At 32.5% G+C, this 16,206-nt stretch overlaps 3 protein-coding genes across 5 annotated transcripts; 1 reads left to right on the plus strand and 2 right to left on the minus strand.

Annotated features, from left to right (window-relative positions):
• The first annotated feature begins 4,610 nt into the window (after positions 1-4,610).
• On the plus strand, positions 4,611-7,974 carry LOC108725056 (UPF0687 protein C20orf27 homolog). 3 transcript variants are annotated; one of them, XR_001936734.1, is made up of 5 exons: positions 4,611-4,836; positions 4,906-5,023; positions 5,632-5,769; positions 5,866-6,451; positions 7,907-7,974. XR_001936734.1 is itself a non-coding variant. In XM_018451830.1 (4 exons), exons 1-4 carry the CDS (start codon positions 4,824-4,826, stop codon positions 6,062-6,064), a joined length of 468 nt encoding a protein of 155 aa, XP_018307332.1. In that variant the 5' UTR covers positions 4,611-4,823; the 3' UTR covers positions 6,065-6,753. The 3 variants fall into 3 exon arrangements, 1 of the variants encoding a protein (XP_018307332.1); XR_001936735.1 differs by lacking the exon at positions 7,907-7,974 and having other exon boundaries at positions 5,866-6,115; positions 6,260-6,753; XM_018451830.1 differs by lacking the exon at positions 7,907-7,974 and having other exon boundaries at positions 5,866-6,753.
• On the minus strand, positions 7,771-12,289 carry LOC108725040 (uncharacterized). Its single transcript, XM_018451808.1, has 7 exons — positions 12,208-12,289; positions 10,509-10,643; positions 10,126-10,282; positions 9,642-9,682; positions 9,331-9,584; positions 8,443-8,679; positions 7,771-8,348 (listed from the first exon to the last, which is right to left on the minus strand). The coding sequence occupies exons 1-7, from the start codon at positions 12,287-12,289 to the stop codon at positions 7,878-7,880; spliced, it is 1,377 nt and encodes a 458-aa protein (XP_018307310.1). The 3' UTR covers positions 7,771-7,877.
• Positions 12,290-13,409: 1,120 nt separating this feature from the next.
• Positions 13,410-14,491, minus strand: LOC108725057 (RING-H2 finger protein ATL33). The gene is made up of 3 exons (XM_018451831.1): positions 14,074-14,491; positions 13,668-13,866; positions 13,410-13,585 (listed from the first exon to the last, which is right to left on the minus strand). Exons 1-3 carry the CDS (start codon positions 14,259-14,261, stop codon positions 13,541-13,543), a joined length of 432 nt encoding a protein of 143 aa, XP_018307333.1. The 5' UTR covers positions 14,262-14,491; the 3' UTR covers positions 13,410-13,540.
• Between the last annotated feature and the right edge of the window lie 1,715 nt (positions 14,492-16,206).

A 16,206-nucleotide genomic window follows, 5' to 3' on the forward strand; every position in this document is an offset into this window, starting at 1 on the left:
CCCCCATTGCCCTCTACAATTTTTGTCTAAACCATTTTTTTGTATCTGGCGTATTTTTGGAGATATTTCGATCTGTCACTTAAAATGACTCACCCTGTATATCTAAAGAGCACAAAATCATCTGAAAAATGACTAAAAGATGACTTCTGTAAATATCTTTTAGTTGTCTTTAAAACTTCTTTTACTTTTGATATTTTGGCACATGTAATATTTAATAACATTAGATATTCGAATTAATTTTTACACAAAACTAAACGAAATTGTATGACTGCCATAATGCATTTTTATAATCATGTTAGCTCATATTTAATATATAGTTTACGTTATATTACAGAATTTTAAAAATAATTATAAATATAATAATATTTAGTATAATATATAGTTTACATTATATTAGAGAATTTAAGAAATAAAAGTGCGATAAAAGCGTGTTTTAAATATGCCTGAATTTTTTGTAAATTGAACGTAAAGAGGCGTAACGGAAAGAGAATAGTTGCTTTCCATTATCACACAAATGATACTGAACCTAAAGTTATGTGAATATTTTATACTCACAAGGGATGCAACTGTCCCCCTCCGATTTTAATGAGCTTTTAATATGTTATTCTCCAGACAAAAATAAGCGACGTATTTTTTTATACGTGCCCATACGCACTTTTAGGGGATGAAACACCCTTTAGAAGAAAATCGGTTTTTCTCTTTCGAAGCGAATATTGCCAGAACTGTAAGAGATAGAAAAAAATTTTCATAATAAAAATTGAATGGCATTTATTATTTATATATCGCTATTTATATATCGCTTATTTTTGTCTGGAGAATAACATTAAAAGCTCATTAAAATCAGAGGGGGACAATTGCGTCTCTTTCCTTATCAGATAATGACGTTACCACTTACTTACTTACTTTGGTAACAAAATTATGTTACCGCATAACAATACATTTTATAAACCTCATTTTTAATGTGAGTTAATAAGACTTAGTAAAGCACACTCTCTCTAGCTTATGCAATTTGTAAGTAAAAATTCAATCGAATCTCACTTGATAGAATGAAAAGGAACATGCATTCAACTGAGTTATGACGTCACAAATGAGAATTATCCGAGTTTTTGGTGTTAGTGGAAAGAGCAACTAACATTACAAATTTTCTTTGCAACATATAAAACAAAGAGAGAACAACCTTTTAAACAAAGCGATACAGAATAATGTAACTACGTAACGATCGCTGATTGTTTATAGTTACGCAACGAATGACGTATACACAACGATAATCACTGATGATAACAAAGAATGGAACACAAAATTTGACATTCATCAAAAAAGTGCAAGATTAGATTATATTATAATTAATGCTTGAGTATCATTAATTCTAATTTTTAGCTTAGCATATTGGTGTCATTAATAAGCTATGTTTCTAACATGTGTTTGATTAAGACACGGAATAAAAATACACAATTTTTCTCATTTTTTTTCTTAGAGGTCATTAAATAGAATTAACTTCCTGTTAAATAAGAATGAAATGGTTGATATTTTCTTCGGTATAATAAATATAAATTCTCTGTTTTTCTTGTAATTATTTTCGAAATAAATGCTTAATCTAAAGATGAGTATCTGCCGGACGCGTATACAATTTTCTTGGAATTATTGCGGTTACGTCTATTATACAGTTTGATTATTCTGAGAGTTGATTATCTCACACTACATGCATACGCACGCACACATCACACATTCATTATTATCATCATTATATAGCTAATTTTACATAATTTCCTACATTGTAATAAAGTATAGGTGTCCTTCTCCTGTCATAAAAAGATCATTTAGCGTGATAGTTACGACATTTTATTATATATTTTAGTTTACGTATATATTTCATCGTAACGAATAATCATGGTGATTCGAATGAAGATGTAGACGTGCAAAGACAGATTGCAGTTTTCAAGACTGATTATCGTGAACTTTGATAACTGTTGATGCTAGGTATTTGACACTTACATAAGAATTGGTTGTATGTAACAACAGTATTATCTAAAAATATTGGTCAAAATATCAGCTATAAAAAACCAACTAGCTATTAGAGAATTAACAATTTATTGTCAAATACATTCTAAAACTAACTGCAAAAAAACAAGACAATAAACAGTTAAATAATTTAGTTTATAACGGCTTTTATATTAATATGTTCGAAATAATCATAAATTTAGACAACATAAAGTTCAAAATCGGGACATAAAATGTTTTAAAAAAATTCCAGCTAACGCTAAATATTCTATTATATAATTCCATTCGTATTACCAATGTATTTTGTTTAAAAACTGATTCACGGACGACCTGACCTGAAATTTTTGAAAAAAATTAAAATTTTGCGGAATATATATGGAACATTCTCGGAATACTAGTATGTAACGATATACAAATGAAATTTTTAACCGACATTTGAATGTTTTTTTTACATACTGTAAATATTCGGAATATTTTGGACTATTCTTGAAACGGTTTTTTGGGATTTTAGGAACATTTTATGAATATTTCAAGAATATTTAGCGTTTGCTGGAAAATACGTCCTAAAGATATTTTTAAACGGTGAGAATCGTTGACAAAACACAAAAAATGTCTTATGTCCTGATTTTAGTCTTTGTGTTGTCTGCAGGGTATATTTTGCTGCAGTTTTAGGTAAATAACTTTTATGAGTAAGTGAATCCAAATAAACTTTTACACAAATATTTATTCCCATACAGCACCGAAAGTTTTCAGAATTTATCTCAGAAATATTTTAACTGAAAAGTGAAACATTTCATAAAAATTGCGAAATATGTCTGCAACATTTCGAATCTGGGATAGCTCTGGAATAGCAACCCAATCAGCACAGAACACACACACACATTAAAAAAATATTCAAAACATATTTTTTAAATACTTATTTAATGTAAAAATATTAAATAAATGTTTTAAAAATGTTTTTTGAATATTTATTTAATATTTTGTGTGCTGATTAGGAAAATGTCCGCGATTCTTGCGAATAAAACTTTTATTATTGAAAGGTTAATGAAATGTTACAGAAAGAATTTGCATTTTTTTAAATATTACCAAAAAGAGAGATTTCAGCTATTTTTAGTATCACAAAAATGATATTTAAATAGATACTTGATTGGTACTTAAACAATATTTAAATTTGTTATGTCGATATAATAAATTTAAATATTATTTAAGTATCGATCAAGTATATATTTAAATAGATCATTCCTGAAGTATTTAAAATTTATTAAATTTTGTAATCTGTTTATAGATTACAAAACTTATTGAAATAAACTTAAAGTATTTCTCAAAAATAATAATTATATCGCCAACTATTTTGATTAATTAATGATATTATATATATAAGCACATATACATAATCACTATTAAAAAATCACACCTGCAATCATTCCACACAATTATATCATCACTATTCATATACAAAAGTTTTTTGCAATTAAAATAGAACGTATAAGTCACATAACATCAAAATGACGTTAAATTGAATTCTGATTGATCAAAAAAATTACTTTTAGTAAACATTTTGGATTTTAACATCATGATTTTTTTGTTCTGTTTAAACATGTTTTTCAATTTATTGCATATGATAGATTTTAGAAACACTTAATTCTGTCAAAACATTTCATATGACGTATTGCAAAATCCTTTCAGAACTGTTGAACATCGAGATGTAAAAGATTGAAACATTTCTGAAAATTTTCCGTAATCGGTGCTATATATGTTAGAGTTTTATTAGTTTTTTTAATTTGTAATGCTATGACAAATGTCCACTTTTAATTGCCATGACAAACAAAAAAATTTAAACAGTATTGGTCGCAGCACAGACTCTTGCATAATGCATAATCCAATGCGCTTGATAAAGTAAGAGCTATGGTAGGAGCATGTTGGAGCATGTTGGAGCTTTGCGAGGGAATAGCGATAGTAGCTCCTGCACACAGAACGCGGCAACGCTTACATCACACAGCGGAAGTTATCATACTAACCAATAATTCTATGTTCTTAAGTCGGTCTCACCTTGCAAAACTTCTAGAAATGATGTAATACTACTTCCGCCGCGCGGCAAAAGTTGAATTGAGTTCAACTTTTGTCGGGCGATGGAAATTATATATCGATTACTTCCGAGCAAGCGAGACGTTGATTGACTATCGCACCAACTTCCGCCGCGCGGCAAGCGTTCTGTGTGCAGGAGCCATAAAGGTGTTCTTTCATGCTGATGCTCGACGCTCATTTTCAGCGTCAAAATCGCAGCCCAAGACAGCAAAGCGGCTAGGCATGCTTACTGAGCGAATGGGCGAGTTCAAAACGGCAAAACGGCTAGGCATGCTTACCGAACGATTGAATATGATTGGTTGGATCTAAAAGTAACAACCAATTATGTTCATTTGCTCGATGGGCAGGCTAGCCGCTTTGTCAACTTGAACGCGCCTATTGTGTCTTGGGCTTAAGCGCTAACTGATTAGTTTTCTCTGCTGAGCTGAATGCAGTCAATGGCTGCGTTCAGCAGAACGTTTGTTTTGCAACTGTTGGAAGTTTCCTTCGCGCTAATTGGATCATACTTTTAGATCTAGAAGAATGGTCCTATCTCAGCAGATAATCAAAAAACGGTTGCAAAACTGTTGAGTCTGCTGAACGCAGCCAATTTCTTCGATCTTAGGAGCGAAACATAACCTATTTTAGACCAAACTTCGCGTCAGTCGTCATTAGCACCACTGGATAGTTGGTTTCATCAACTTTTTTGACAAACAGTATGAAATTACAATTGTCAAACCTGCCAAACTATTTTATGGAACATGGGAGATAAAGGTATTTGATCATCTTTTCTTTATTAACGATTATATAAAATGTTGTGTAAATCAAAATTTTATGTTTAAGAGCATCATGTTCACTTTAGTGGTGGAAGTGGATTTGGAAAAGATAACAATATTATGATACAGCCACAGCGACATGGTCATATAGATGCTCATTTAGGGTTCTTGCAACTGTATCACAGGTTATTTGTTATATAAAGCTTATAAATATTTTATGATTTTATATTAGTCTAATTGCTACGTTAAATGCTAAAAACAGACTTTAATTTCTGTCAATTACAATTATTTATTAAAATTTGTAATATATACAAAAATATATTAGGAAAGGGAATGCAAATATTAATTTTTAAATATTTCATATGCACAGGATGTCCCGTAAAGACCCAAACGATGCTTAAGGAGAGATTCCTGAGATTATTGTGAGACGAAAATCCTAATACGAAAATGTCGAGGCTACAATAATTTTTTGAATTATAAGCTTTAAATGCTTATAAGTAAAAAACCATTTTATTTTTATAGTCTCTATTATTATTTCTGGATTCTTTTGAACATTTTAAGATGAAAATCCTAATAGGAAAATATCGAGGCTATAATAGTTTTCGAATTATACACTATCTTTAATCAATTATAATTCAAAAGTTATTATAGCCTCAATATTTTGGTATTAAAACGTTTTCGTCTCAAAATGATCTCAGGAATCTTTCCTTAAGTGTTGTTCGGGTCTTTACGGGACACCCTGTATATATGTGTGTGTGTGTATATATGTATATATATATGTATATAATTTCAGATATCACATAGAATTTTCAGTACCATGGAACACATGTATTCATCCAGAAGAAAAGACAGTAGCTCCGGCAGTAATTGCAGGAAGTTGCAATGCAAATTGTCACATTGTCGATTTTGCACAAGAAAAAGATGGTTTAAGGTATAACATTGGTTAAATATATGTTTATCATGTTAATCAAGTGACACTTTCTTTTCAAATTGATCTAGTTAATGAAATAATTGATCCTTTTATCAGGTTAAAAATAGAGCTATTGGCACATAAGGAGAAAATACTAAAAGAAGATGTCGAAGTGATGTGTTGTCCATCAGGTACTCCATTAAAAATTGTACTGAATGCACGTGTTTTAGCTAAAGACAAAGGTACACCATTGTTGAGAAACGGCATACGTAGTATTGCTGTAGAAGGAACCAACGAAGATGAGATGTCTGAATAATGTTGCTTATTATCGAACTGTCTTTCACTGATAAATATTTAAGCATTTATGGCCGGTATTCATAGTCATTTCTTATTTCAAGACCGTCTTAAGTAATGTCTCAACACGCTAATGCGGTCCTCTGGTTGATTCGTGACATCACAAGGCTGAACTTAAGACGATCTTGAATATAAGAACTATGAATACCGGTCTAAGTGCTGAATACTAGTTAAAAGTTCGAACAACTCAGTATAATTAAAAGATCTTGTATCAAACTACAGCGAACGTTGCAATTGTAAATGGCCAAGCTCCACGAAAAAAGATAATTTGCCTACTGCTCTTAAGAATATATCACGTGCAAGATGTCTGCAAAAGCAATAATAATACCACTTATTCTCTACTTACTATGTACGCATTATGTATTAAACAAATTATATTTTGTTATTATTTTATATCGATCGATATTGATGTTATCGATCGATATCGATTGATATCGATGTTTCAACGAAACTTCCGCTAAATAAATATCAGTGGCACTAAATTACTTTTCAACTGTGATCATGAAAATTGATTAATTATTCGAATAAACTGAGACGTGAAGTTCTTCCCCATATTATTGTCAACCATCTTTGGCATTTATTAAAATCGCATCAATTTACCGTCTTATGTATACAGAATGTCCCATTGTAATTGCTCTAGGAAAATATCTTGAGGTCCTCGCGTTTGATGAAAGTAAGACAAGTCTATAATATATATGTAATATAAAAGTTAATAATATCAATAACATCTAGAAAAAATTTCATTGACTTTTACCATATCATTTTAAAGATGTTTAATTCTAAATTTATAGAATTTTACTTTACAAATTGAAAATATAACTTTATTCTGTAGTTATTCTCTTTTAAATTGAGACACTTGCGTATAAGGCAGCAATTTAAAAATCGTTATAATTATAAACACTTAGCTTTGTTTTCGTAAAGTTTCATTTAAACTGATCGTACAGTTTACAAGAAATTTATATTCTTCAATGAAAAAAGCTAGAGTATATCAAATGGACGATGTGTGTACATCAAATGAGCATCTTATAACTTTTATTTTGTCAAAATATTTAGTAACATATAAAATAATCTTTTTATTCCATATGTTATTTTAATATTCGTTTTACATATTATGAATAAACTATCTATTGACTAGGAAGTAGCGCGAGAACCTCCTTAAAAAAATACATTCGATTGGGACGCGTATTTTGGTTTTTTTTAAGTGGACGCTTTTTTTTAGGTGGAGGTGCTAGAAAGATATGAAGGTCAGTTGTACTTTTTAAAATGAAACTGTGATTTTTTTTACATAATGTGATTCCTTTAATTATTCTTCGTATAAAAGTATTAAGATAAAAATATAAAAAAAAACGATAGTTTACGAGGTATTTAATATTTCATGTCAATATTTATACCAAAATAAAATATAAAATATTTTGTAAACTATTGATTTTCTGATATTTCTACTTTAATATTTTTATATGCAGAATAATTGGAGGAATAATATTGTGTAAAAAAAATCACAATTTCATTAAAAAAAAAACGGAAGTGACCTTCTTGAAGCTTTTATCTAAAAAAAAGAAAAATAATAAATAATATGATCAAAATGTATCCCTCTCAAAACCGTTCTTTTTTCATCTAAAACATTTTTTCATATTTTATGTATTTTTTAAGATACTTGATAGGGCAATTAAAATGGGACACTCTGTATATACCATATATCACAATCATTTTAAAATTTGAATTGAAACGACGCGTCTCAGTCTTTTTGCCTAATCGACTTTAGTCGATAGTAAGTTTTAACATCGAAAATTGAATTTTTTCATAGGAATTCCAGTTGGGCCGTCTACAAATTCACAAATGTTAAAACCTAGTCTTGCTAGTGGATGACAATTGCTGCTGGGATTACCCCATTTGCCCTTAAAAGTCATCCAACCTGGTAAAGGCTCATTATCCTCTTCCAAGAGCAACTCCAATCTTTTCCATGTTGGCCAAGCAGTTCCAAACCCACTCTCGTCGTACAGACGAGGTACTCGAACGAACTTGTGCTTCCCTGGAGCTGTCCAAAGCCCGTGAGAACCGCGTGCGCTAAATAAAATCGGGTGTGAATCACCAGCGGTATAAACCTTTTCAGGAAATGTTGGCTTCTGGAAGAGACCTTTTCTCGTTTCTTGACTCTCATAGATGAAAGTACCATTTCGCGGATCATACTGATAAAATGCACCGACATCGTGTGCTGATACATACATTGCCAGAGGATATTCGTTGTCCTAAATGACAACATCGTATTTAGATAGGCATGTTCATGTGAATAATGATAACGGATGAAAAATTTACTTTGAAGAATTGCTAAAGATGATTTACCTTGAAATAAAGACTCATATGTTCCCAATCTCCGATGTGACTACCATATTCTTTAAGCGTACCTATGCACACGCCACTAATAGTAGGTATCGGCCAGCTACCAAAAAATCCAAGATCCAATACGCAAATGGTTTTTCCTTCGCTAAACGGATAGAACATCCAATAGGTCACGTGAAAGTGCACTTTTTGACATCCATTCTCTTCTCTGATCTTTTCAAATCGCGGCACTGTTGCCGCCTGAAATGAATCGCGTGAAAGAAAAGAAAACGAAATCGGAATTGAAATGGTATAATTATATCATTATTTTTTTTAGATTATTTCATATTCTTTTGGAAGTAATAGGGATAACAAAAGCAATAATGTGTGCAAATTTAGCGAATTCAATCATTTTCGTTTGAAATTTACGAAAAGGTACTTGTTGTTTTATTCTCAGTAAACACCAACTGAAAGCAGATATATGTATATTATAACGTACATCAATGTTATACTTTTTATACTCAATAATATAAATGTAATATAACAGGTATGTTATGTTACATTGGTGGAAAAATTTCGCTGAAATTATTCCACGTTTTGGAATCACTTCAGCGAAATTTCAACATTTCAAAAAAATTTAGTTTAAAATTTCAGCGAATTTTAGCTGAAAAATTCATTTTCAGTAAAATTTCAGAGAAATTTCAGTTCAATTTCAGCGATTTTTCAATATGTTAGCAGAAAAATTTACTTTCAATGAAATTTTCAGTAATTTCGTTGAAATGTTTCAAAACGTGGAATATTTTCAGCGAAATTGTTTTCACCAGGGTGTTGAGTGTAAAATTATGATGTTTTGATGTTACGTTACTTTTAGTTGGTGTTTACTGAGTTCTTGCCTATTTTCACATATTTTACCTGTCGCATTTGTTCTTGCGATATAATTTGTTCTCTTAGATCATTGGCACTGTAGGTCTGTCGTTGAGCCAAAAATCCTGAATCCTGTAGCAACGTGAAAGTGTTCCGCTCCTCGGATGTCTTCAGCATCGGCGTATTTCTTGCACGTAGTCGCATGTCTTTGGAAACGCAATTTTTCACGAGAGCATAGATGGGCACGGTTCCAGCGGGCCTTCGACCATACAAGAAGGACGATCGATTTTGTAATAAGGATTCTGTCAAAAAAATTTCTTATTTGAAATGTCAGTCAGCGATTTTTCGCGGCACCTGACTCTGTACAGAATATATACATATATGAATTAAGGGATAACATCTATGTAAAATTTTCAAAAAATCGATTCTTTTTTCCTTTTAAAATACACTTTAAGGTCTCAAAAATGAAATGGAAGTGGTTTTATTGCGATACATAATTTTTTTCGAAAGTTATAGGCTTCTAAAAATTCAATTGTTAACTTAAAAGTATTCACATTCAAAACTTTAAACGTGTTTTTCTTAAAACAGTATTTTTTAAGTTGGCTAGCAGTAGAATTCAAACAATTTTTAACCTATTTACTTCAAATTTTAACAGTATTTAACAAATCACATTTTCTAAAGAAATACGTAGAATTGTTTTGATAAGTTACAAATTTGTTTGTAACTTATCAAAAAAATCAAATTTTTTACAGCTGATTTTACTCGATTTTTTTGACGAAAATGGAACTTTTTATTTGTACTTCCGCCATTTTGTCAAAAATCAATATTTTCAAAAACGGCTACGCATTTCCGTAGATATTTGAGTAAAGAAAATTAAAATATTTGTTTTTTTGTTCTAAACCAAAAATTACGACACTTGTGCTGCTAGCCGCGGAACGCCATGCTATTTCGATTGTCTCCATCACGCTGCTGCAGATCCGCCATTTTGATAAATAAAATTCTGAAAAAATTATTTTTTTGTACTCTTTATGTGCTTAATAAAGTTATAAAACTCATATTTTTTAATAGCACGATTCATTAAACAAAAAAAAATTCCCAAACGTAGACCTTATTTACAGCCGATTACATAGGTGTTACCCCTTAATTGAATCACCACACTTCACACTATTCTACAAACGATATAAGTATTGTTTATATCATTTATCATAGCTATTTCGAACATTTACCTACGTCTATTCTAGTGTGAAGGTAATACTGGTCCGATTGTACGTTATCCAGGAATTCGGTTACACCGAGCGGTAAGAATCGTTCTCCAGGCGCAAGCCATACTAAAGGTGCCCAATCTCGTACTAATCTTCTTACTAACAATAAGATTGGTAAATGAAAAAATATTTAATTGCCGCAAGTAGAATGTGTGCAAAAGATGAGAATGATATATGTATATCGCGTGTGTTACACACATGGCACATACGCGCGGGATCGAGCGCATCTCTGACTCTCGGTTCAAATGCATGCCAGTTCTCGTTGTATATCGGGCGAGAAACGGGCACGTAGGTCAACGCGAGATTCTTGTAACCCCATTACGGGAGTCTAAGGTGAAACAAGTTCCGCGCGGGTGTTTCTTGTGCTTCATATCGGTACTTCATATCGTACGCGCGCGTTTTTTCGCCAAGTCAAAGTTAAAAAGACTTTCGATCGATTATCCAATCGGGTCGATTTCGATCGTTAACGCGGCGAATTACAAATAGGATTACAAATAGATCGTAGGATGTAACGATAATATTTATTAGGTATATGAGCAAAAAGTTGCGCGCGACGTAAAACGCATAACTGTCTAATTTCGCTAATAGTCTCCTAATAGGCTTCTGTTGCGCTATAGAGAAGCTCTCGTCGAGATAATTCTCGATGTGAGACATACATTCAAAGATATATCGAATCATTAACGAGCGTTATAATAATTCAACGCAACGAACAACAGGCGAGTTTGCCGTAAATACGTTATTTTCTCAATCGATTCGACGCGGCGCGGCGTTCCAAAATATGCTACCAAGTCGTTATACCTTTTAAAGAAGTCGAAACATGGGCAAAATCGAAAATTAACGCGCAACTTGTTTCAATCCGCTTACACTCGCTTTGCTTCTTTTGACGATCGTGTGGAACCGGTCCAGAAATGGGACAACCGATATTTAACCCTGCAGCCTGCGTGTATTTGCACACACGGAATAAATACGAGTACATTTTATGGAAAGAAAATATCCTTCTGTGCATCTATTTTTGTGCATCACGATCTTTTTCAAAGTTTTAATCGTAAATTTCATCTGCGCTACTATTTCGTCTTGATTAAATAACAGTCGAATGAAAACGCGTTTTTGTTATTATAGTTTCGCATTGTATTATTCCGTCGTGCAATCCTGATTGATTTATATAGTACTCGACAAATCGTATTGTTAAACAATTTTTTGTGCTATCTAAAAAAGGATAAAAGGAACGATACTGAAAAAAAAAAAACGTGAATAAACATTAATTTTATTTTTAGTTTTATTTTGCAATCCGCCACTCGTATAAATTCGACAAACAGCATATGTTTCTTCTTTCAAATCCTCTTACAACTTATAATTACAAGCGCAGTTTTGCATAACAATTTATCGTCTAAGAGTGATATCGTTGAATAACATTCGATTCACGATCGATCGAATAGATCAAGAATCATGTCTTACGATATTTATTAAATCACGAGATTTGTCTTTCGTTTAAGTATAATAAAAGTGTACCCGAATTTGAAGTAAACCGTACGAGAAGATGTAAAAACTCCCGATGTACGCGTCTCGTATCCGCGCATTAAAAGAAAGAGAAAAGAAAAGGACAGATTAAATGTTCGTTTAGCTACACTCGCAATTTATATCGATGTACAAATTAGGTACATACCTCGTTTCTCATTGGTCGCGGATAGTCGCGATCCTGCGACCGCGTGAGTTACGACAAGTATAACGAACAATAATCCTGTCATGTTCGTTCCATCGATACATTTTGGAAAAAGGAGGAACGCGACCGATAATCACCGATCCGCATTTTTTTTTGTCACTATTTTTCGCATTTTTGAATTCGTGATTACCGGCTATGCGAGAGAAACAGTACACGCGAGAGACGAAGATTCTCTTTGGTATCGACCGAACGGAAACGCTTCCCAGATTACTGACCAAAGCGTGACTACCTCGCTTTCCATGCCGTTCACTAGACAAATGTTACAGAATACGCGCGTCGCACATACATACAGTCTCGCATTGCGGGATACGTAGCCAGGCGCGAGCAGTTTGACCTTACGAAAAATTTATTTCAACTTATGACAAACGAAAAGGAAAGTGGATCGATTGTACGTGTATATCGCATCCCTCGATATATATTAATTATCCATACAATCATCAGATATATTAGTACAATAATTGTATCTGTATAATCGTAATGTATAATATACATATATGTATATATATATATAGTTTCTCTTGTACTAATTACTTTATTATATAAAGATGAGGGTAAGACTAATATCTTATAAATATACAGCACTATTAACTATTTTAGTACCATTCGCTAGATACAATTTCCTGACTTCTAAGCAAATGTAACTGAAATTTCTGTAACATTTTGATTAGGGAGCTAAAGATTAAGATAATTCTATATTTATCTATATTTCTCTGATATAAATCTCATGATTCTAGCATAACTAAACGAAGTTACTAGATTCAATTGATACTAAAAGGAGATAGTTACACATATTTGTTTGATAGAAAGTACTAAGACTTTGCAATCGTACAAATCTTTTGTTTATGATACCAGTTGAGTTATATTCTTATTGATGTAAATTATATTATTGTTTTTTCTCTTACAACACAGATATCATTATAAATATGTAATCAATTAGAGAATAAATTCAGAATAATATTCTAAAAGATCTATGTGTAATATGTAACTTTACAAGCATAATTTAAAACATTTTATTTCTTATTTTCTGCAAAGCGCACTATAAAAAAAACTAGAAATTTTGAAAATATATTATTTCTCATAAATTTTGTATATATAATTTCTCAATCACTAGAGACAACAAGATATCTACTACAAAAAGATTGTGCATTTCACATTGCTTTGAACATATCACAAAAATACTTCAACTGTGATAAAATTGTTAAACAACCATATATTCATTAATATTTGTAAATAACCGTAGAAAATGATTCAAACAGTACATATATGATGCGTATTTTTACATCGCGGGTCTAAATTTTCTTCTGCAATTAGGGCAAACGGCCTGCAACATAAACAAGTGTAATCATGAATTTTCGTGCATGCCTCAAAAGTTTATATCTAATTAGTACATTTTTGGATTTTACCCCAGGATCAAATTTTGTTAATTCATTAATGCAATCCTTGTGAAAATTATGTCTACAAGGGCGTAACTGTATTACATCCGAATCAACTAATGCATATTGGCAGATTGAACAATTGTTTATATCATCTTTACTTGTTGCAAGGTCTCTTCTTTCTTTACTTTTCGAAGAATTTGATGAACTTCTTCTATTTAATAGTACACTGAAAGTAAATATTTCTTGAAGCATATGCTATATAACATGTTTCTAATATCGTAATATTGTTTCTCAAGTAAAAAAAGCTCATGTTTCTTTTCTACTATGTTATGGAAAATTATGTATCTGCGAAAAGATGGAAATTCAAAGGAAAGAAAATTAAATGATGTCATTAATGCGCAAGTAATGATACTTATGTATACGTATTCAATACTTTTCAGTTGGATGCGACGATGTTGTCCAAGAACGGTCTTCATAATGGTCTTCGGATGATCTGTTTCTCGAATACGAGAATGATTGTCCATCTGTGCGGTTATTTTCAGTGAACACATAATAAAGAAAAGTCGCTATTCCAACTCCAACTCCGACAAGTAATACTAATCCGGGATACGTCATTTTCATTACATCTAAGCGATGCGCATACGACGAGTATATCTATCACTTAACTTCATGTTTTATTATTTTCGTAACGTTATCTATCATATCTACATTTAATATACATTTGATGAAGAATCTAATCAATTATTAAGGACTTCCCCTTTAATTTTTTATCAATTGCAAGCAATCACTTCTCAGTTCTTGTATAACGGAAATAAAGTATCACATATACACTAATCCTAACTTAACCTAACCTATCCTATCCACGAAAATAGTAACAAGTAACAGACAATATCAGGCAGGTTTGCTAACCAAACAAACTTAATTTTCTCTATAGATTGGACAATAAACCGAACTAGTGGTTTCTGCACACTGGACGCGGAAACGCTTGCCGAGCGGCAAAACGTGACGCGGTAGCCAATAAGCTTACAGCTCCTGACATGTTCATTGGTTACCGCGTCGCATTTCGCGTCCAATGTGCAGGAGCCATAATGGAGAACTCATACTTGTCCAATAACAAACATTGGCTGTGTTCAGCAGAGAAAATTATAAATTAATCAGTCAGCTTGGTGATTCTTTAATACGATTGGTTCTTACATTTAGAAGAACTCGGTGAAAAACCAGCGAAGAACTCAGTGAGAAATGACAATGGAATCGATGTCGAATCGACGTCGATCCATTGTCATTTCTCACCGGGAATTAAAGGTAAGAACCAATGGGTGCGTTCAGCAGAACGTTTGTTTTGCAACTGTTGTAAGTTTCCTTCGCGCTAATTGGATCATACTTTTAGATCTAGAAGAATGGTCCTATCTCAGCAGACAATCATAAAACGGTTGCAAAACTGTTGAGTCTGCTGAACGCAGCTAATGATATTAAAGAATTACTAAGCGCTAAAGGTGCCTTTTCATGCCCGACGCTCATTTTTAGCGTCAAAATAGGTGACATGATCAAAATTGACTATTGATAGTCGTCAATTTTTATCTGGCGCCTTATTCTTGAACAAATATCGCATTATTTTCGTATATACGAAAATAGCAATTCCGTATATAATCGACCAATCACAGTCAAGAAACTGTCATATTCGTATGCGAAAATTATTCGTATATCAAGAATAAAGGTGCCTTTTCATACTGACGCTCGACGCTCATTTTCAGCGTCAAAATAGGTCATGTGATCAAAATTGGCGCTTGATATTTGTCAATTTCTATCACGTGACTTATTTTGACGCCGAAAATGAGCGTCGAGCTGAAAAGGTACCTTTAGGCCCCTGGGTACCTATCATGGAACAAAATCGGAATGGATTCCGATCGGAATTATTCAATATAGATTTCTATTGTGTTTTCTGGGGAAAACGGAATAATTCCGATCGGAATCCATTCCGATTTTGTTCCATGATAGGTACCCTGATCTGTTTTGACACTAAAAATGAGTGTCAAGTATCAGCATAAAAAGGCACCTTATCTGATTAGTTTTCTCTGCTGAACAGCGAACGGAGCCATTCAAAATGGCTGCGTTCAGCAGACTCAACAGTTTTGCAACCGTTTTATGATTGTCTGCTGAGATAGGACCATTCTTCTAGATCTAAAAGTATGATCCAATTAGCGTGAAGGAAACTTCCAACGGTTGCAAAACAAACGTTCTGCTGAACGCAGCCAATGTCTATTCGCGTTGTTAAAATCCCCAAAAATGTTTACATTTAAAATGAGATAAATATAGGTCTGACCGTGTTACTTGCACTTTTTGCTTTAAGCATCTCCGTTTTTTTTCTCTTCGACGCCCAAATATACATGCATAAATTTATCTCATCCTAAGTTTAAAAATTTTTAGAGTTTAAACAACGCGAACAGACCTTACATATATTTAAGCGTTGGAGAGAAAGAGAGAGAGAGAGGGGGAGGAGGAGGGAGAGGGAATGGGTGGATGAATGGATAGAAGGAAGGGGGATGGACAGAGGGGAGTGGGGAAGAGA

Source organism: Mycetomoellerius zeteki, unplaced genomic scaffold, assembly GCF_001594055.1.
Source record: "Mycetomoellerius zeteki isolate Tzet28-1 unplaced genomic scaffold, Tzet1.0 scaffold323, whole genome shotgun sequence".
Classification (NCBI taxonomy): Eukaryota; Metazoa; Arthropoda; class Insecta; order Hymenoptera; family Formicidae; genus Mycetomoellerius; species Mycetomoellerius zeteki.

Excerpts from the sequence above, each read along its gene's own strand:
- LOC108725040 (XM_018451808.1), bottom strand. The coding sequence starts at position 12,289 with ATGACAGGATTATTGTTCGTTATACTTGTCGTAACTCACGCGGTCGCA. Across the intron at positions 9,585-9,641 it reads ATGTATATATTCTGTACAGA|AATCCTTATTACAAAATCGA; the intron begins GTCAGGTGCCGC and ends TTTTTTTGACAG. Across the intron at positions 8,680-9,330 it reads CGCAAGAACAAATGCGACAG|GCGGCAACAGTGCCGCGATT; the intron begins GTAAAATATGTG and ends GATTCATTTCAG.
- LOC108725056 (XM_018451830.1), top strand. Across the intron at positions 5,024-5,631 it reads TTCTTGCAACTGTATCACAG|ATATCACATAGAATTTTCAG; the intron begins GTTATTTGTTAT and ends ATATAATTTCAG. Across the intron at positions 5,770-5,865 it reads CAAGAAAAAGATGGTTTAAG|GTTAAAAATAGAGCTATTGG; the intron begins GTATAACATTGG and ends TCCTTTTATCAG.
- LOC108725057 (XM_018451831.1), bottom strand. The coding sequence starts at position 14,261 with ATGAAAATGACGTATCCCGGATTAGTATTACTTGTCGGAGTTGGAGTT. Across the intron at positions 13,867-14,073 it reads TCGTCGCATCCAACTGAAAA|TGTACTATTAAATAGAAGAA; the intron begins GTATTGAATACG and ends ATTTACTTTCAG. Across the intron at positions 13,586-13,667 it reads TAACAAAATTTGATCCTGGG|GCCGTTTGCCCTAATTGCAG; the intron begins GTAAAATCCAAA and ends TTTATGTTGCAG.